The sequence below is a fragment of the Pristis pectinata genome, chromosome 1 (assembly GCF_009764475.1).
Source record: "Pristis pectinata isolate sPriPec2 chromosome 1, sPriPec2.1.pri, whole genome shotgun sequence".
Taxonomy (NCBI): domain Eukaryota; kingdom Metazoa; phylum Chordata; class Chondrichthyes; order Rhinopristiformes; family Pristidae; genus Pristis; species Pristis pectinata.
In genome coordinates this window covers 106,221,699-106,243,261 of record NC_067405.1, presented here as the reverse complement: position 1 = coordinate 106,243,261, position 21,563 = coordinate 106,221,699, and the positions used below count along the sequence as shown (strand labels likewise).

The 21,563-nt window shown below is 38.2% G+C and overlaps 1 protein-coding gene across 5 annotated transcripts in view; it reads left to right on the top strand.

Moving 5' to 3' along the window:
* egln3 (egl-9 family hypoxia-inducible factor 3) overlaps window positions 1-21,243 on the top strand; it is a 37,901-nt gene extending 16,658 nt beyond the window's left edge. For 2 of the 5 annotated variants that reach the window (XM_052023368.1, XM_052023390.1), the window contains exons 2-6: window positions 7,976-8,062; window positions 16,825-16,944; window positions 18,291-18,427; window positions 19,963-20,036; window positions 20,132-21,243. In XM_052023368.1, the coding sequence (XP_051879328.1) occupies window positions 7,976-8,062; window positions 16,825-16,944; window positions 18,291-18,427; window positions 19,963-20,036; window positions 20,132-20,163 (450 nt within the window). In that variant the 3' untranslated portion in view covers window positions 20,164-21,243. Of the gene's footprint in view, window positions 1-7,975; window positions 8,111-16,824; window positions 16,945-18,290; window positions 18,428-19,962; window positions 20,037-20,131 lie in introns of those variants that run through there. The other 3 variants (XM_052023378.1, XM_052023399.1, XR_007956908.1) reach the window with 2 other exon arrangements.
* The last annotated feature ends 320 nt before the right edge of the window (window positions 21,244-21,563 follow it).

The window sequence follows — 21,563 nt, the reverse complement described above, 5'->3', positions numbered from 1 at the left end:
ATTTGCTAGCTCTCCCTGGATTCCATGCCATCTAACCTTCCAGAGCAGCCTACCATGTGGAACCTTATCGAAGGCCTTACTGAAGTCCATATAGACCATGTCCACTGCCCTGTCCTCATTGACCTTCTTGGTCACATCATCAAAAAGCAATCAAGTTTGTAAGACATGATTCCCATGCACAAAGCTGCGCTGACTACCCCTAATCAACCCCTATCTTTCCAGATGAATGTGTATATCTTATCCCTCAGAATTCTCTCCAGTAACTTATCCACTACAGATGTTAGACTTGCTGGTTTATAGTTCCCAGGTTTTTCTTTGCAGCCTTTCTGAAATAAAGGCACAACGTTCACTGCCCTCCAGTCTACTGGCACCTCACCCGTGGCTAACGATGATGCAAATATCTCAGCCAGGGCTCTCACAATTTCTTCCATAGCCTTCCACAGTGTTCTGGACATCTTAAAAGGTATGGAGGTAAACAAATCTCCTGGTCAGGCTCTGGAGGTTTGTTTACCTCCATAGCTTTTAAGATGTCCAGTAACCTATACTGTAATGCGGACTATCCCCGAAACCTCCCCATTAACTTTCCCTAGTTCCGAAGTTGTATTTCTCCATGGTAACAACAGAAGAGAAATATTCATTAAGGACCTCGCCAGTTCCCTGCGGCTCCACAAAGATGAAAACTTTGGTCTTTGAGGGTCCCTATTCTAGTTACTCTTTTTCCCTTAATATACCTTTTTGATCTCTCCTTAGTTATCCTCTTGCTCTTGATGCCTGTATAGAATGCCTTGGGATTCTCTTTGGTCTTACTTGCCATGGACTTTTCATGGCCTTTACTGGCTCTCCTAATTCCCTTTCTTAAGTTCTTTTCTGGCTTTGTATTTCTCCAGGGCCCTGTTTGATTTTTCGCTTCCAAAACCCTTTATACTGTATGCTTCCCTTTTCTTCTTGACTAAGGGTGGGGGGAGGGGGTGGTGGAGTTTTTTTTTAAATTGTGTTTATTGATTTACCTTTTTTCAGATTAAATTCTGAGAATGAATTTTATTCTGCATCTCAAATTTTTGGGCAGTGATTTGTGAATTCTGTATGGGGAAAATTTCCATTACCTGAATGGTCATAATGTGAGGTTTGCCTGTATATTACTCTATTTATATTCTGTATTCGTAGTCAATTTACAAGATCATTATCTTTCTGTTATCATACAAAGTCTTGACTTTTTCTATCAATTTAAAAAAAAACTTTTTGAGGTGATCATTCTGTTTTTCTTTGCACAGCAGCTAGCCTCAAAAATTAGGATAGGAAGTCTTAAAAAGCCATATCATTAAGAGTTAACAATTATTTTTTTTAAGAACCCAAATAGTGTAGTTTCAAGTCTGCAGATAAATTGCTGTAAATAGTGAGTCCTATCAGTTCGTCGATCCTCCTCAGATCTAATATGTTTAGAAGTTGAACTGCAAACTAAAGTAAAAAGCTTATTTTGACTTGGTGCTCATACTGAAATACTGAATTTTTTATTTTTCACTCCACTGCAGATGTTTTGGTGAAGGCACTTTCAATGTGCAATCAGGTGTTTTTAACATGAATCTAATTTTTGTGGCGGTCACATCCAGGTGATATCTGCTCCCCACCAGCCCACATGCCATTTCATCGTGTGTTGACTCCAACTTGGATTGTGCAGAAAGCTAATTCTGAGGGTAAGAGTGAAAATGGCATGGACCAGACTTGTTATTCAGAGTCTGTTAGCTGGGTCAGCTCTGGGTCTGAATGTTGAAACGATAATAGTGGAGCAAAAGTGCCAGTAGATTGTGCACCATTGCCATTCTAGACTCCAGTGGTCTACTGGTATATAGGACAGTAATGTTCCCCACAAAAGTTCATCAATTTGCCCTTGCCCCGCAGACAGGTCCTTCATGTGGCTGTGTGTCCCCAGCCAATCTAGAGCATTGAGGACATTTTCATGGACTCAAAGACAGCAGCACATGGGGGGACATGAACGTGGCACAAAGATATCAAAATCCATCCACAAGCTTGTCATTCAGGAAAGGCAGTAGGATGTGCAACTTTAAAGACAAATGCCATGAACTTCAATTTATGTGTTATTTGATCTTGCATTGTTGTAATTGATTCTTAAGACAATAGCAATATTCAAATGATAAGATATTTATTAGTCACATGTACATCGAAACACAGTGAAATGCATCTTTTTGCGTTACTGAGAGTGTGCTGAGGGGCAGCCTGCAAGTGTCGTCACTCTTCCGGCACCAACGTCGCATACCCATAGCTCCTAACCTTGCCCAGAAAGATTGATAATGTTATGTGTATCCTGTGAATGTGCTCAAGCAAAACCTTGAACCTTGATTGATGCTAGACAGAGAGTGATGCTCTCTTACGAAAAAGCAATAGTCCTACTGTAGTGGTGCATATGCTTGTGAAATAAATTGGCTGATACCATAGCTGCTATGTTATTTTGACTATGATTGCTTATGATGTGAAGTTGATTTCTATCTGCTGCTCAGCTCTAGGTGGACGATATTTTGAGAATTTCAAATCATATTTTGGAAGGAGGAACTTTTAGGCGAGTCACAGATGCTGTGTTAGCATTAAGGTTGGGAGTTTGGCCATGGTCACTTGTCTTGCATGGAGGTCTATGATTTAGCATATTCCATATAAAAAGTGTTACTCTTTTGAGGGTATCCACAATAGTCCATGTGAATGGCTCCGTGCTCTGCTCAGCTGGGAAATGAGGCAATCTTCAGCTGGTGCATCTTCCTGGCAACTTGTTCTCTAGCACCCCTTTCTCCTACAGCTCTTCATGCTCAGTGGTGCTCCGGGTCCCATGGTGCTCTTCCTCCAGCACTGCTGCTGTTTGGGGGTTAGCAGGTTACAGCATGTAACTATGAGGTCCGTATCTGCCCAAACTGATACAGGCAATAGAACCTCGTGTTGCGACCAGCAATGCCAAATCCTCATGATTCTGACACCCATGCAACTTTGATTTTGCTGATGTGGCTGAAGTCTAGACTGGTGTGAAGAATGTCAATGTAGAGGGTCTTCATTGTTTCTGTATTGCTTCAGGCAGCTAAAATGCCCAGCAGTGTGAATTCCCTCAGGATGAAAAAAATTTGGGTACTGCCAAGAAGCACGGCACCAATGTGAAGAAATTTTTCTCATTATCAAGCACAATTAAGAAAGCATTATCAAGGCTTTCCTGACTGATGGAAAAAATCCAAGTTATTAGAGTCCTTCAAGAGCATGAGTGCAGTCAATGGCTGCCTGCATTTGCGAAAATGCCGTAATGCTGGTAAACTGTATGCCTGAAATGTTACCAATTTCTTAACTGAAACTAAAAGGGATGAACGTATTTCTCCTGGAAGCAGTGAAGCTAGGTGACTTCTCTGATGCTGTGATGGGCAGAAAATTTTGAGAGATGACAGAAATTAACTGCTCCACCTGCAATGATCCTGACAGATAAGAACCACTGTTACTTTGACCTCCGCAGAAAGAACGGTCCAGGCATGAGAATATGATTTCAGGTCATCAAGCAAAATGTTGCGTGTCTCTGATATCTGACTGCCTTAGAAAACCTCTGAATGTAATGTCCATAGGATGGGTCCAGGTAGGCTGTGGTGTCTCTGAAGACTCTATAATAGGCTCTTTACAGATAGGCAGTGATTTGACCCCTACCCAGAGGTATCTGATCCTCCTTGAGTGTCCTACCAATGTCTACAGTAATGGATTACTGCTAGCAGTGACATTATTGAGGCACCTTTGAATGAGTAGCTCAACTTAAGTTCTGCAAAAAGCACTTCTTGTCAGTTTAGTACACCCTGCATTTCAGAAGATCTTTGAGCAAACTGTGGCCAGTTGTGAAGTTGCCAACTTGGTCTCCTTCTGTGAACTCGGGTTCTTTTTAAATTGCGGAGTTCATTTGGAGCTCAAAGCTGCACTTGTCATTGCAGGAAGAGCCATGTATTATTTGCATAATAATGTCATTGTGTGCTCGCCTGATGCCAGGAAAAAGTTGGGATTGCTAACTTGGATCCTAACCTGAAACATCCAGGGTGATTGTGCAATTGCTGCAATTTCATAGAGTAATACTGCATGGAAACAAGCCATTTGGCCCACCACATTTGTAGTGCATAAGTTAAGTACTAAAGGAAGTATGTTGGAATGGATTGAAAACGGGAATTCTCATAGAAAGCAAAGAGTTGCAAAAAATGGGTCCTTTTTAGACTGGGATCAGCCCTTGGACTGCAGTTGTTTGCTATTTACATTAATGACCTGGAGAAAGGAACAGTGTATAATGTTTCCAAATTTATGAACGATATGAAAATGGGATATAGATTGAGTGAGTGGACCCAAGACTGGCAAATGCAGTTTTATGTGGGGAAGTGTGAGGTCATGTACCTTATAAGAGAAATCAAAAGGCACATTGTTATCTAAATGGGGTGAGACTGCGAGCGAGTGAAGTACAGAGGCATCTAGGTGTTCTAGTGCATGAATTGCAAAAAGCTAACAGGCAGGTTCAACAGTGTATCCCCATGTTCTGGAGGGGTTGCATTTTCTAGAAAACCATCTGTATCGTGATTTTTCATAACGTGAACCCTTTTTTCCCCATTGAATTCCATATTATAAGTGGAGATGCATTCTTATGGGAAACTTTTCCATCAACAGTACCACTCACATGGCTGTGCAGTCTTTCAGCAAGGGAATTTTGGTAATATTGCAGGCAGAAGAGAAAGGGTTGTTGTTTTGATTAACTCGAAATGAATGTTACATTGTTTGATAGAGTATTGTTAAACAAATATCAATGTGAGAGGTTGCCTTGTCTTTTTCCAAAGCAAATCCTTAAGTGGCCTCCTGTTGTGAACTGGTGATCATTGTCCTTAGAAAACTAGTTGACTTCTCTGCATACACTTTGCATTTATTTATTTTTTCATATAAATTCTGCAAGAGCGAATTTTGATTCTATATCTCAAATTTTTTGTTAATGACTTGGAATTCTGTAAGGGCGAATTTGCATTACCCGAACTGCCATAACATGGGGCCACATGGCAGTTAAGAAAGCAAAGGGCATCTTGGCTTTTATTGCAAAGGGATTAGAGTTTAAAAACAGGGGAGGTTTTGTTGCATTTATATAGGGTGTTGGTGAGGCCTCGCCAGGAATACTACATACAGCTTTGGTCCCCTCACCTAAAACAAATATAGTAACGTGGAGACAGTCCAAAAGAGATTCAGCAGGCTAATTCTTGGGATGAGATGGTTGTTCTATCAAGAGACAAAATAATTTGGGCCTGTGTTCCTTGGAGTTGAAAAGAATGAGGGTGACCTTATTCAAACATATAAGATCCTAAAGGAGCTTGACAGGATTGATAACTACAAAATAAGGGGCCAGTCATTTAAAACTGAGATATCGAGACATTTCTTCTCAAAGGGTGGTGAATGACTGGAATTCTCTGCCCTGGGTGGAAGCTGGATTATTAAAGTGGAGTTGGATAAATATTTGATAGGTCAAACAATAGAGGAGAATGGAGAAATGATGCAAAGGACTAGTTGCGGCTAGCATAGATCAGCCATGGTAATGTTAAGTGGTAGGGCAGGCTTGAAGGGCCTGATGGCCTACTTCTGTTCTTATTCTTTTGTATTCAATGGGCATCCATCCATATTCATCCCACCTTCCAGCACTTGGTTCGTAGTGATCCTGTGCTCATCTATACACTTAAATGCTGTCAGCGTCTCTGCTTCCACTACTCTCTTCAGCAGTGCATTCCAGATGCTCACCACTCACTGGGTGAAAAGGTCCCTCTCAGATCCCCTCTAAATCTTTCATCCCTTACCCTAAATCTGTGTCCTCTAGTTTTAGTCACCTCTGACAAGAGGGAAAAAATTCCTGCAGTTAACCCTATATAAACCCTTCATAAATTTATATACCTAAATCATGTCCCCTCTTAAACCTTCTCTGCTCCAGGGAAAACATACTTGGTCTCCCTAGTCTGTCATAACTAAAACATTTCAGGGCAACATCCTGGTGAATCTCCTCTTGCACCCCCTCCAACACTATCATATCTTTCCTATATTGTGTGACCGAAACTCCACACAGTACTCCAGCTTGAGGTCTGACCAGTGTTTTTATAAAGTTGGAGCATGATCTCCCTGTTCTGTTCAGTGCTCTGGCTGCTGAAGGCCAGTCCCATATGTCACCTTAATCATGTTAACTATCTGTGTTACCATCGTCAAGGATCTTTGGACCTTTGGCAGGCACGGTATTTGGTATTACAGCGCCAGCGACCCGGGTTCAATTCCAGCCACTGTCTGTAAGGAGTTTGTACGTTCTCCCCGTGTCTGCGTGGGTTTCCTCCGGGTGCTCTGGTTTCCTCCCACATTCCAAAGACATACGGGTTAGGAAGTTGTGGGCATGCTATGTTGGCGCCAAAAGGGTGGCGACATTTGTGGGCTGCCCCCAGAAGACTACGCAAAAGATTTATTTCATTGTGTGTTTTGATGTACGTGTGACTAATAAAGATAGCTTAAATCTTATCTTAACTTGCATAACAAGGTCCCTCTGGAAACGATCACCAGCATGTTTAACTAAGTGTAAAAATCAAATTTTGGATTACTTGGTATGTTTTTTAAAATAAATAATTAAAATTTGTGCTACATGGTATGAACCTGTGCTTCTTTGCAATGTATTTTAAAAGTTTTCTGAATTTATTTATTCTGTTTGTAACCACTAAGTGATCATTAATTTTTACTACTGTACTTAGAATATTGACATTTGGTTTTCTCTCCCAACCTCTGTTTCCAATCTTATTAAAATACTTGTATACTTTGTATTTTAAACACTGTGGAGTTCCTAACAGATGTTGAGTGACATTTTGTTTGTTTCCAGAATTCTCAGTTTTTCATTTAAAAAAAAATTGCATAGCTTGTTACAACATTGGCACCTCGCCCAACTTCCTTTGTAGCTCATCTCTGGACATTAGAGCAACTGCTTCATTTCCAAGAGGGAGTGGTGTGTACTGGGTGTACGTGACCACTTTTTTTTAAGCTGACTCAATGTTCCTAATGCTATATGAGAAAACATGTATGGTGGTTGCCTGCAGATGCCTGATGCATCCAAACCAGAGATAGTCCTTTCTAATTAGGTATCCAATACTTCTGAGTAACTATAACATCATTCAAGAGGTTTTTGGTCAGAGTCAAGAGGCTTTTAAATAGGCACATGAATATTCAGTGAATGGATCATGTGCAGGCAGAAGGGATTAGTTTAATTTGGCATCATGCTTGGCACAGACATCATGGGCTGAAGGGCCTGTTCCTGTGCTGTACTGTTCTATGTTCTATCCATTCAGGAAGCCCATGGTGCTTCTATTATGATAAGTCTATTAATAAACTCCATTAAAGATGCATTGCATTTAGATGGTCCTCAGAACCCTTCTAATGCTCTTTTAAATGCAGTACATGCAAGTTGAAAATTCACATGGACTTCTGGTGAGCAATGTCTTCCTGCTTGTGGCATTACCAGATGTTTTCCCCCCCCCCCACACTAAGGGTCTTGTATTTGCTACAGGATACTGCATGCTTCCTCACTATCAAACTATTATGGTTTATGTCTGTATGTTGCTGTTTGGGAATGATCAAGTGAGTAAAGGCTACGTGTGCAAGGTATTAGTATCATCAAACACTGCAAGCCCTTTATCTTACTCCTACTACAGAAATCCTAGCAGGGAAGAAAGCAAGAGAACTTGTAGGAGTGGCTTGAGGCCGCCTTCCCACTCTGAACAGAAATAAATTAAAACTATATAATAGGAGAAACAAATGTGCTGACAGATCATCAGTTAGTATATAGCTGCCTACTTTCCATTTCCAGTACCTGTAATCATTCTGACTGAGATATATGGGACAGTCTTCTCTTGGGAATAATGAACTTTAGCGATCCATGTACAATCTCTTTAAAGACTTTACATTTTTTTAAAAGGAGGAAACAAGAACAAGCAGGTGCCAGCTTTTGAGTCGTAACGGAAGAAGGGCTGACTCGTGTATGCACCATGCAGATAGATTCCATGTAAGCAATCAATTTAGAAGAAGTCATTGTGAGTGGCAGATTTATTAAGTAAGTACACTTCAAGAAGGCATGGCTCTCTCCTTTTATCTTGATAAGAAACTAAATGATAAGATCATTAAGTTTCTTGCAGTGTGCAAGATAATGGAGATTGTGCTTTCATGTCATCATTGTTCCTGAATTGCTCTTATTAGTACCCTTCACTTATTTCATCGAGTACCTCCCACCGGTTCCTGTCTTCCTCCAGGAACATTTCTACAGCTGCATAATGTAACATGAGTGTAAATGTTATGCAGCAGATGTTTTGGCCAGCCTAGGCAATGGAATGGTATGTTGCCACCAAAATGCATATTAGGGATGGTGTTAAATCCTCTTAACAGCATGTCTGTTTTCTCCCAAGCTTCAGTCTTGTTTAATTTATTAAATCATGCTGTCCTTTGAATGTGTGGTGGGTTAGTACTTGTACTACACATATGTGAGGAATGAAAGGGGCCTTTTGTGATTTGGAGAGCATGTTTACACCATTGTTATATTGAAGACACTCAGCAGAAACCATCATGGGACTCCAGGGTTTAGTCATAGAGTTGTACAGGTCCTTCAGCCCACTGTGACCTTACCAACTGTTAGGTACCCATCTATACTCTTCCCATCTTGGTTTGTGCTCTTCAATGCATTGGTGAATCAGGAGCTCAAACAAAAGCCACTGCCTCCACCACCACACAGGCAATGCCTTTCAGATTCCAACCACCCTCTGGGTGGAAAAAGCTCTTTGCCAGATTTCCTTTAAACCCCTTACCCCTTGCACTAAACATATGTCTTCTTGGTACATGCTGAACACGTAGCAAGTTAGACCTAATCAGCAAGTCCTCTCCTTTAAGTGGAGAGGAACAGCTGCAAGAATAATTACTGGTTAATTTAAGTTTTTAATTGAATTTTGTTAATTAGTGTTATTAATATGTTCATTGATTTTTTTTTAATACTTTTGAATGTTTCTGAATGTCAGTGGCTTCACTGCCTGTCAAAGTTTATTCAGCTGGTTTGTGGATTAGGCTTGTACTAGCCTGCCTACTTAGTGTCATATCGTGCAAGGTTTAGGACTGGGACAGTGTGTTAATAGTGGTAGCTCCACAAAAGTAGGGAGCATGAACAGTAGTAGCGTTGTGTGTGAGCAGCTCACCACTGGAAGCAAGTTTGGGCATTTTATTTGTCAAATTGTTAATGTTCAGCACAGTGGTGAAAGGAGAGAATTGGTTTGGTGATCATTAAACATCTGGCATGACACTGCACTTCTTTGAGCCCTTGGTTGGAATATTATAGGCCCACAGTACCTGATTTTTCATTTAAATTAATCATCAAATAGTACTAAACCTCAATTTTTCTTTGTGTTTCAAAACATAGAATGTCAGGCTGCTAAAAATTAAATTTAAAGCTGTGTTCATATTACAGTATGTAGGTTGGTTTGGGAAAGGGGGGGGGAGAGACTTTCCTGATTCCACTGCTGAGGTTTTATAATTGTGTTAACTAGTCCCAGAATAAATACTTTTATTTGCAGCACTGTGCTATCAAGTTCTGCTTTGATTGAGGTGTTTACTTGTACAATAACTTACTTCACTGGAGTTTGACTATCAATGTGTCCACGTTCTGCACGTAGTACTGTCATTAAACCATCAAGCATTTGGCTGGGAGCCAAACCTTGCCGGAAACAGCTATCCAGCTCCCAAACATTTCTGTTCGTGATTACGGTGTAGATAACATGTTGCAAATTACAGTCAGATAATTATATTCCAATAACATACAAGGGCACTAAATTAATACCTCTAGATACTTCCATTCTTTTATTCAGTTGCTTACTTGTACTTTTTTTTTAGGTTTGTACCCAAGTAGTTCACCTTATTCTCGGGCTGGCTGGGCAACACCCCTCACCAGTCCCGATCCAATGCTGATTAGGTCTCATTCTTGAGCTTGTGTTGTTTATTTCTTCTAGGAAGTTTAACTTCTCTGACAGTATGGAGTTTGTAGTGAGAAGCTGTTATTTGTTAGGATTTGCATAGCTTTATGTATCATACTCTATGAGAAGAAATAGAGATGTAGTTCAGGACCTACATTGGTTGACTCTTCATTATCCTAGCTCAGTGCGCATCTATGCATTGCTCATTATGCGGAGAGCTTTTGAATGTGGAATGTTGGTTGATTTTTCTCTGACTAACGCAAGATGCTGACAGCAGTTGCAGAGCTTTTGCCACCATCCTCCAGTGAGTTTAGTTGTCTCAGCACCGGTCTGGAAATTTCCCAGTCTTTTATATTGTATTAAATTTGCTTTTTCAATTCTGCTTTACATGCTCACTTACCCATTGATTAGCTGAAAGTTGTAAAGTGAGTGAAATAGATCACATGCATGTTATTGGCTGTGAACGTTTATATTTTCCCTCAGAAACTACATGTGTTTTTCCTCCCCTCCTGTCTTCATACTATCATCCAACACTTCCAAAAGGCAAGAACAAAAGTTCACAACATGTACTTAAATAAGTAGTTAGTTGTAATGATCTGTATTGATCAGCAGTGAGCATATCAATGTTTGAAAAACTTCATATAAATTGCTATTTGACTGAAATCATCTTTACAATTCTGTGTTCTCAGGCTATTTTTCCAGATCATTAACTAAATTAGAATTGTGGAAGAAAAAAACAATTTTGTTTTAATTACGGATTTGTATAGATTGGCCTTTGGCTGTTGAATTTTTCAGTCTCAGTCATAATGAGTTCCTTGGTGAGGGGAGTGATGCAATTGGCAGGCCAATGAATAGTGACCACCAGACCTCATGCCCAGTCAAATTTTGTAAAAAGGACAGTTGCAAAACCCCCTACTTGCATATTCCATAAGCAGCTACAGAGAAACCTTTGGTAAAGTGCTACAGAATGAGCACACACAAGCTACCTATGACACTGGTATTATACCTATTTCTAAGCTCTTTGGTATTCATCCTGAAATAGGTTTTTCTAATAACATGAAATAAATGACGTTCCACCAGGGCTCTTGTGAATGTGAATAGCATGTTTTGGCATAGTCATAATGTCACAGGAGAGGCCTTTCAGCCCATTGAACCTATGTTGATTCTCTGTGGAGTAATCAAGTTGCACCCTTACTGCCACTCTATCCCTATAGATAGCCTACTCCCCTCATTTCTTCTGTTCTCTCCACCCCACTCTGTAACTTGTCACACTTGTTTTCTCACTTTTGCAGTTCTGATGCAGGGTCCTTGATCTGAAACATTGACTCTGTTTCTCTCCTCAAAGATGTCCTGATGAGTGCTTCCAATATTTTTGTTTACTTCCCTGAAGTGTCTATCTGATTTCTTTTTGAAATCCTTGCTCATCTCTGCTTCCACCACCCTCATAGGGTGCAGCGGGTCAATATCACTTGTTACATAAAGATGCTTCTTAACATTCCCCTTATATCTTTTGCCTGAAATCTTAAATCTGTGTTTTTCTGTCCTTATATAATTAGCTGATGGGAACAGATTTTCAATGTCCATTTTTTCTGAACCTGTCATATTTTGGTACACTTCAACCAAATCTCCTCTCAATCTCTTGCTCCAGGCCAGCTTCTCTCATCCCTGGGGCCATTCTGGTAAATCTCCACCATTCCCAAGGACCTTCACACCATTCTTAAAATGTTGTGACCAGAACTAGATTTTTTAAAAATTGACCACCCTGTAGTTACAAGGGATGGCCTTTTATTCCGTTTCTTGAACAAAGGTTTCTTATTTGTGATGTTCCGATCTTCTGGCATCTTCTCTGTATCTAAGGAAGACTGGAAGATCTCTTTCCCCCATTTCCCATAGCGAGCAGGGATGCAAGTCATCTGCACCAGGTAACACATCTAGGGTGGCACGGTAGTGCAGCAATTAGCGTAACGCTATTACGGCACCAGTGACCTGGGTTCAATTCTGGCTGCTGTCTGTAAGGAGTTTATACGTTCTCCCCATGTCTGTGTGGGTTTCCTCTGGGTGCTCGGGTTTCCTCTGGGTGCTCAGGTTTCCTCCCACGTTCCAAAAGACATAGCATGCCCACAACTTCTAACCTCTATGTTGGCGCCAGAAGAGTGGCGACATTGCGGGCTGCCCCCAGCACATTCTCAGTAACTCAGAATCAAAAGCCAGCATAATCAAAGACCCCACCCACCCGGGACATTCTCTCTTCTCTCCTCTTCCATCGGGTAGAACATACAGGAGCCTGAGGGCACGTACCACCAGACTTAAGGACAGCTTCTACCCCATTGTGATAAGACTATTGAACGGTTCCCTTATACAATGAGATGGACTCTGACCTCATGATCTACCTTATTGTGACCTTGCACCTTATTGCACTGCACTTTCTCTGTAGCTGTGACACTTTACTCTGTACTGTTGTTGTTTTTACCTGTACTACATCAATGCACTCTGTACTGACTCAATGTAACAGCACTGAGTAATGAATTGACCTGTACGATCAGTTTGTAAGGCATGCTTTTCAAGTGACAAGTGACAATAATAAACCAATACCAATACCAAAAAAGACACATTTCACTGTGTGTTTCAATGTACATATGACTAATAAATAAATATCTTATATCCACTCTTAAGCATGGCCAGCTTTTCTAGGATGTCCTGCCAGTGATGTTCACCCGTCCATAACCTCTACCATCTCTGCTTCAGTTACTATTTTGTCAGCATCCTTTTTCTGATCAGGTATTCTAGCCTTGCCTTGCACAAAAGGCACAAATCACCTTTTTCATCCCCAATTTATCCTAGTCTGCCTCTTACTGTATACATGCCTGTAAAAAGATTTCTGGCTCCCTTTTGTGTTAGATGCCATTTTATTCTCCTTTTTGCCAATCTCATTTTCCTCTTAACTTCCTCTCTCAAATTTACTTACCTTGTTTCTCCTCATTACCTACCTCAGTACTCACAAAATCATAGTGAAAGTAATTCATTCTTGATCCTAAGGGATTGCCTAGGATTGCATTTGATCTGGTTCTTAGCAATTTACCTAATGTGCATCATGCAACCTTTTTATTTCATCATTCTCTAAATCTGCCTTGTCCATGTTATACTTAGTTCCAGGATGAGTTGCAAGAAAATTTGTAGTTTAAGTTTAATCAAGACATTTCCTAGGAACATTAATACAACATGCAAGATGGACTCCTTGATCCACCAAATCGTTCCTGGGCCTCTTGTTTTAGTGGTAAAACTGATGCAGCATTGTTATTGCCTGTTTAATGTGGTGATGTTAGATTCTTTGGTAGGAAGTTAATACAATATAATACAACTTCTTTTTCATAGATATGATATATGGATGACATGCAAGCCAGTAATATTGCCCAATCATAGTACATGAGTTGCTTCATAAATTTGTCTGACTGGAAAAGGATGATTAGTAAATCAGGTTGTTTTTCTTTAAACAATACGACTGCCAAATGATTACATTTTATTGATAATTGGCTTTTTTTTTATTGCAAGATTGTTTGTTAAACTAAGTTCACAGTAGGATTTGGCCACTAAATTTAAAGCGCTAGGCCATTAGATTATGAAGCAAGTAACATAGCTACTATATTCTTGCACCTCCCTGGCTTAGAATCTGAATCTTGTGTTACTCTGCATTGCTAATAGTGTATATATACTAGGGATTGTCAAAATATTAAAAAAAAATCTGTAATACCTCATCTTTCATACTAAAATTATGTTAACTGAATATGTTAAAAATCTGCCATACTGAAAGGGATTAAAGTAATTTTGGCATAATTTTTTTTGGATGTAAATGTTTATGTGGAAGGATCATATTGAAATGGAATAGTGGATGAATTCTGAGTAGCTGTTTGTTGAAGCCATTGATTACAAAGTAAGTGGCAATCTGATGTATTGTCAGATCTTATCAAGCAGGTAGTTATTCCTCGAGTGCTTCTCTTGTGGCGTAGTGGTTGTTCTTGTCTTTTGAATACTAGCCACCTCAAAGAAAGATCAGTAAAATCTGAATAAAATGGTAATGTTTTGGTCCCTGAAATATGCTGTTTGTCTTTGCAAAGCAAGCTGCAATATAAATTATTGGAATGAAATCAATAGCTTGCAACTGCTGTGGCTTTCAGTTCATGACTGTTAGCACGTACTTCAAGATATACTTATGGCATGAAATATTTGCGGATCTATGCGGAGCTTAACACTAACTTCATTTTATTCAGCTTACTTGACAACAAACAGAAGCTGTTCTTTGTTAACAAAAGATTTTATTGGAACATTTGAGCTATATATAATTTTAAAATACTTTTTCTTTTGCGCAGAACTTAAATTATTTACAGGAAATACACATTTTTTCAATGATAAGTTGAGAGATTCTTACAACTCCCTTGGAACACTTAGCAAGCTATCTTGTAGAGTAGATAGCATTTTTATATGACTTTCATAACCTTGGTTTGAGTTACCAAATACTATTTAAAATTTTCTGTAATTTTTTTTGTCAATTGCTTTCTGACTCAAATGTTTTCTTAATGCATGAATACTTCTGATTAACAACTATTGATGGGCAGCTAAACCATGTAGAAAGTGGGGGGAAAAATAGAATTTTACTTTTAATGTGTGGCGTATATAATCATATTATGCCTTATCTGCCTTTACCAGGGTTAGTGATCTGTGTTAAATGGGATTTGCCTCTTTGCTTTGTCATGAAAAACAGTAATGTAATTTAAGATTGAATGTGTTCGGTTTTCTTTCAGGATAAAAAATTATAAAAATTGTGGTTACATTTTCCAATACAACTTCAACATAGCTTTATATCAACATTAGACTTGTAGTACAGTGTTCAGTGGAGGTAGAAAATTCCCCTACAAATTAATTTGAATATTTGGGTTTTTCCATTCCTGATCTTGTTACCAGAGGGTGCACAAGAATAATAAGTTGGGTAGAATTACACCTAAAACTCACAGTAGAATGCACATCTTACTTGTAAGCAAATTAAAATAAATTTAGCTGTGTAAATGTTATACCCATCTAAAAACTTGTTAAGTCAAAGAATCCAAGGCCCTTAAATATGTTTGTATTCTTGCATGAAAGCAATGGCTTTAAAGCTGCTGAACAGATTGTGCCTTCAGGGATTGTTACAGTTAGGTATGATCTGCCCAGATCTTCAGGTCTACAGCAAATGTTCAATGATTTGCCACTTCCTCTTGTACATTTTTATCACATCCTATTTAAATGATCCTGTTTTTCAATGCACGTTGGCAAGTGGATCTTAGCAGTTGCAGGAAATAAGAATTGTGTTTCAAATTATCTTTGAAACAATGTTCATTTGTTGCAAAATAAATTATTACTTGATGGTAAAGAAAATCTTTGATTCTGCCAATTTGTCAGATGACCATTATGAGACTGGTTATTTAAGTAAGGCTTGAATTGCAGTGATGACATCTATGCTGGGCACAAAAAAATATTATTTTTCATTGCTTCTAACCTCAGTAATGTCATAATGAGATTTCAGCTGTGAATATAGTAAATGTCTAAATTTTAAAATGAAGAAGCCATATTTGGGCACTACTTCAATTTCTGTTCTCTATTATCATTACTTTGACTGACTTGGTTGTTTTATCGTGATTCATTTCTGCTAAGAACACAAGACTACAGATCTCTTCCAGAATTGTCTTGCTCCTTAAAGAAAAATAATTTGTACCATTCCAAAGAGCATCTGCAGGAAGCAAGTACACGAGAAACAGTCAAGATAATTTAGGCCTAGAAATTCAACCATGAAGCACTTGTTCTTTGTGTTACAGTACTTAAAGTGTAAAATCAATTGGCACTTCCTACCATGCACTACATCAAAGCAACGTTGAATTGGCTGTTCCTGTGCATGTGTGCACACATACACACAGAGAACTGGGCACAAAATGTTGACCTCTGTTATTGTGCAATCCACATTTGATATCAGTGCTGCAACATCGGAGTTCTAATTTGCATCAAGACCATAGGTCCCAACCAGGGAAGCTTTGCTTAACAGAAGAAATAAATTCCATGAGCACTTGAGAATAAATCTTCCTAAATCATTGTGGTTAGACTATGGTGGGATAGCAGTTAGTTTGCCTGAGCACTTTCAAAGTAGTAGTTTATAACCTTGTGGCTTTTGGAAAGAGTGGGGCAGCTTTAGGTAAAGGATGCAAAGACAGGTACAGGAGCAGATCCACCACTTTTTCAATCCTCTTGGACATTGTGGCAGCAAAGGTGGACACTTGGAGTGAGAACTAGAAGCAATTGAGGCCTGCCTAAGAAAGCATCTGGCATCATGAACAACATACTGAAAAATTTGGTCTATCAGAACAGAAACCAACTTTTGTTTTTGTTCACAGAATGTTTGTATCCTGGCAAGGCCAGCATTTATTGCCTGTCCTGCTTTGAGTGGCTTGCTAGGTTGTTTGAGAGAGCAGTTAAATGACAAGTGCATGTCTTTGGCTCTGGAAAAAAAACACTAAATATCTCTAAAAGGCATCGGTAAATCCAATGGGTGTTTTATGGCAATCTAGTAGTTTATGGTACCAGCTTTTTATTATAGATTTAATTGATTGAATTTCTTCCTCTAGCTGTTCTAGTGGTATTTTAAGTCATTTCTCCAGATTATTATTCCAGGCCTCTGCATTATTGGTTCAGTAATGTAATAACTATGCTACTAAATGCTTTGCATTCTCACTGGGCATTGTTATCTGTTAAGCTAAACCTAATAATGGTTGTAATTAATATTTTCCTTTCTTTTCAGGCAATGGTGGCCTGCTACCCAGGGAATGGAACAGGATATGTTCGACATGTTGATAACCCAACTGGTGATGGACGTTGTGTGACGTGTATTTATTACCTGAATAAAAACTGGGATGCAAAGGTATGAACTTGTTTAGATCACCTTTAATGGCAGCATACTTGTGGAATTTTTTTACTTGTTCGAGATGGCCTTTCCCTTTCCCAATCACCCTATACAAAAAATATTTCTATTCTACTAATTTTATAATGCGTATCACATAATTTTGAAAGACATGAAAACTTCATTCATATATATTAATTTAAGGTGATTATATTTTGGAGCACCAACACATGTAGCCATAGATTACTGAGATTTGGGTTAAACCCTATTCATTATCTGCTTAACTTCTGGTTTCCATCATGGTGCTGTATAGAAATATGCAGCAGAAGTCTCTTGCACGTCACATTGTAGATGCTTTCAAAACAGTGAAGATGAAAAATAAGAAAACTATTATTCACCCACTGCTTCCTGGTCAATAGAAAGGATAGCACATTATGGCAATCTAAATTTTCTAGTTATTATCCCATAGGTTCAGTTCAGAGAAGTTTTGTTAAATGAAATTGCAGGAGATTTTCAAGTGCTGGCCATCCATCTCTCATTTGCTAAATGGTTGAAAGGCAGTTGAAAAATATGAGCAAATACATTCAATTGTTGACATGAATCAGTTTTCAAAATTACTTTGAATGGGTGCACAGAATAATTGGATATATTTTTAAGTTTGCAGAGTAAGGCCCTGTGCTTGTACTCAGTTACAGCTTTCAAAGTGAAATGTCTAAACTTTAGATGGGTATTAGTTCTCTTTGATCCCAAATATTTTTTCTGACCAGCTCTTCATTCTTGCTTCCACCCTCACTGCTTTTGTTCCAGCATTTGCAGTCTCTTTTGTCTTCTGTCTGCTGAATACTTTGCTAACTGATTATATGCAGTGGCCTTATCAGACCAACAGTTTAGTGTCTGCAGCTCACTAAGAAATTGTTAATGAGTTCTGAACCTGTAAGTGGTTTGAACCTTCCAATTTGTGGTGGCCAGGTACCATGGGCACATTGCACATATTATGCTTGACCCAATGTATTCCTCTGCATATTTTGAAAAACATGAAAACTTGCAAATTGGCAATGTTTCCACTATCACATTCTATCTGTACTGGATATCTGCCAGCAATTACTATGGCTGGGTACTTCTGCTGGAAGAAGCTATTCAGTGTCATTTTATGCTTTGAGTAGATTTTTAGTTTTAATATATACAGTATTGTTTTCTGCTCAATAGCATCTATTATAAGTTTAATTTGTTTACCTTTGACTTAAACTTGGTTTAGGCCATTGTTCATGTTGAAACAGTAATAATGATAAAAGTTCACACTAAAATAGGGCATAATTTTCTTTCTAGATTGCATGGTTCTTAGCAAGTCTGTTGATTGCACATTTTAGGTTGACGGCGGTATTCTTCGAATAGTTCCAGAAGGAAAGTCCTATGTAGTTGATGTTGAGCCGATTTTTGATAGATTGTTGTTGTTCTGGTCTGATCGAAGAAATCCGCATGAAGTACAACCAACATATTCTGTCAGGTATGTCCCTGGTTGGAATCCCTCAAAGATAGAGATAACTGTAACCAGCCATACAAAGATTCCTAATGTCCAAAAATACTTAACATAATTCGTCCAATTGTTGTCAGCTGGAAACTTTAACTTATTTTGTAGGCTTGAAGTAGAGCTCTAATAAGTAAACGTTACAGTTTTGACCGATAATCTAGCCTGCATGTCCGTGCCAATAATTTATATAGAGGTTCACTCAGTTTCTTAATTATGTCTAATATGTCTAATCTGTGATATCACAATTGTAGACTTTACAGTTTTGTGAAAGCCAAAATTTCTACACAGTGCAAAAACAAACTCTTGCTCAAGTTAAGGAGATCTGATTTTTATCATTTGAGTTTTGGAAGAATTTTGATACATTTGTATTCTTCAGCCCTTAATAGTATCAGATATTAGCCAGATTAAAGGAACTCTGGACAAAAGGAAGTATAAGAATGAAAGTAACATTACTCTCACATTCAGAAATGCTAATCTGCTATCTTGACATCCATCTAAACATGACATTGTCATTTCAACCAGAATCCTGGTCCTGTGTCAATCTGTATGAATTTCAGAATTTTCACGCAAAAAAAAATTAGTTGTAATCTTCAGCAATTGAAGAATGGGTTTGCTTTTACACAACCTTTTCATATAATTCATAGACAAATTATTGAAAGTGCAGCCACCGTGATATACACAAACATAGCATCTACTTTGCATGTTGCATAAACTCTGCAGACAAATTAATATTTCATCTGGTTTTGGTAATTTTGATAGATTTTTGTCCAGAAGTCTCAATTTTGTCGGTATGAATTGATGAAGGAAATTCCATTTGATATTGTAGCACTACCTCACTATTGTACATTCCCTATTTCCAGATGACTTACTTGTGCTGTGAGTAATAAATTTGAAGCACATTCTTTCCAGAGGCTATAGTCATACCCCTCACAATGGAAAAATTGGAAGAACTCCTCTTTCAAACATCTATCAGAATGCTGAAGCACATGTTCCAGGTTTATTGAAAGTTCATCATCTGAGACATTTAGTTTTGTTTCCCTCTACATAGATGCTGCCTGATCTGTTGATTGTTTCTGGCATTTTTGTTGTTTTGCCCAGGCTGATGGCTGATATTTACTTACAAAGAAATTGGCTTCCAAACAGAAAAGAAAAATACCACAACTCTAATTCTCCACAACTGATAACTCTGCTTTATCCATTATGTAATTTTATGATTTATGCTCCTGAAATGGTGTTAAGGACTGCTACACAAGTTTAATCTCCAGCTGTAAAGCAGGAACAGAAGTCTGTTGGTGACTGGTCCCTTAATAAATTAAATGCTGATAGGAAGAGAAGCAAAACACCTGCTGGGTTTTCTAGTTGAAGACCTGTTGATTCATCACCTGGTATGGAGACAAATCACCAATATTCAAAATAATTTTGTAATCTACGGAAGGGGGCACAAAAGATCTAAAAAAAATAGTTACAGAGAAATTAAAATACATTTTGAAACTAAATTCATTGTATTCTAGATATGCCATAACCGTGTGGTACTTTGATGCAGAGGAGAGGGCTGAAGCAAGAACAAGGTACCGAAATCGAGCAGGTATAATATAAATCTAATTATCTTCATTAAAATTGAAAATTTGTAGTTTTCTATAATCTTTTTTACATTATTAACTTGCACTTCTTGTACTTCAGCTTCTGAACAAGCTACAACATTTTCTTCATGACAACAACCAAGTTGAAACTTGACCAGTGATCCGAGCATCTGAATGCTGTTAATTCACATGACATTTTCAGCAGCTCCAAAGACAATTCCCTTCACAATAATCCCACTTGATGCTTTGCTTTTGAATGATCTTTTGTGCATCAACTTACATTTCTAGCTACAATAGAGATGGTACAGGCTGCTGTTTAGCCTACTTTTCAGCAAAAATAATCTGCAAACCAGAATTGCACAAAGCAGAATTCTGTATCAACTTTCTTAAACTTAGTTATAAGATCTATTCCAATGTTTCTCATAAGATTGACGTGTTTAAATATTATCATCATTAGGTCTAATAGTGCACCTTATTCAAGATTGAAATGGTATTGACTAATCCATTTAAATGCTATTTGTTTTTCCTCTATTTAAAAGCAGTTGAATGATTATTTATGGCAATTTTTTTCTGTTTCAATATTTGAAGATTTGATCATTATCTACTGATTTGTTCCACATTTTTCGTGCTATGTAAATTAAACTGGTACCTTCAGCTTTGTTTGAATTTTCTCTATTTATGTGGAAGTTAAATATCGCTAAATTTCTAGTTACAATGAATAATCTTTATTGCACTTCATTGTGATTTTATGTTAGTAAACTATCTCTATATGCTTAAACCACAAGGAATTTATTTGTTGAGAAACACTGTGGTTAATTAAATTGAATTTGTAATAATTTTGTCTGATGATGACTACAATATGATGTGAAATTCTTGCTGCTGCTGCCTCTAATAGTGAAGCATAGTTCTGTGGGAATTTCTAAAATAAATTGAATGTGAGCTTCAAAGTTACTGCATTTATAGCTGGATGCTACCTTGTTTGCTGGCCAACATTTTGGCAATCCAGCGGAGGCAGTAAACAAGTTGTGTTGGAAGGTAGCATTTAAAAAAAAATTGGAGTTTTGTCTCCAGACTCTTGTCTTCAGATACTAAAGTGGCCCCTCCAGTCAAGACAAAGATCTATTTTACACAAATATGGTTGTGTGCATTTTGTTTGTGTGCATCTTCTGCTCACGTTGTATCATTATTAAATGATTCAGTCATTAACCTTTATGCAGTTCCTGGTTTACTGTAACTATTAATTACTTTCTCAGGTTGTCACTCAACATTATGGGGGGAAAATCTTGTTTCTACTAGTTAACATTTTCAAACAGACAAGGTGCATTCTGAAATTCTTAACCAACTGAGATTCTGTGTGGTTAGGAGTAAACTTCTGCATTCAAAACAGGGGATTTATGAAATATTACCTTCAGAAAGATGGAGCCATTCTCCCACCTGCTTCATGTTTATTCCATTACTGTTGTCTTCAAAAATTACTAGACAAGATAGAAAGAATGGTAAACGATTGTTAAATACAGAAATAAAAACTAAGA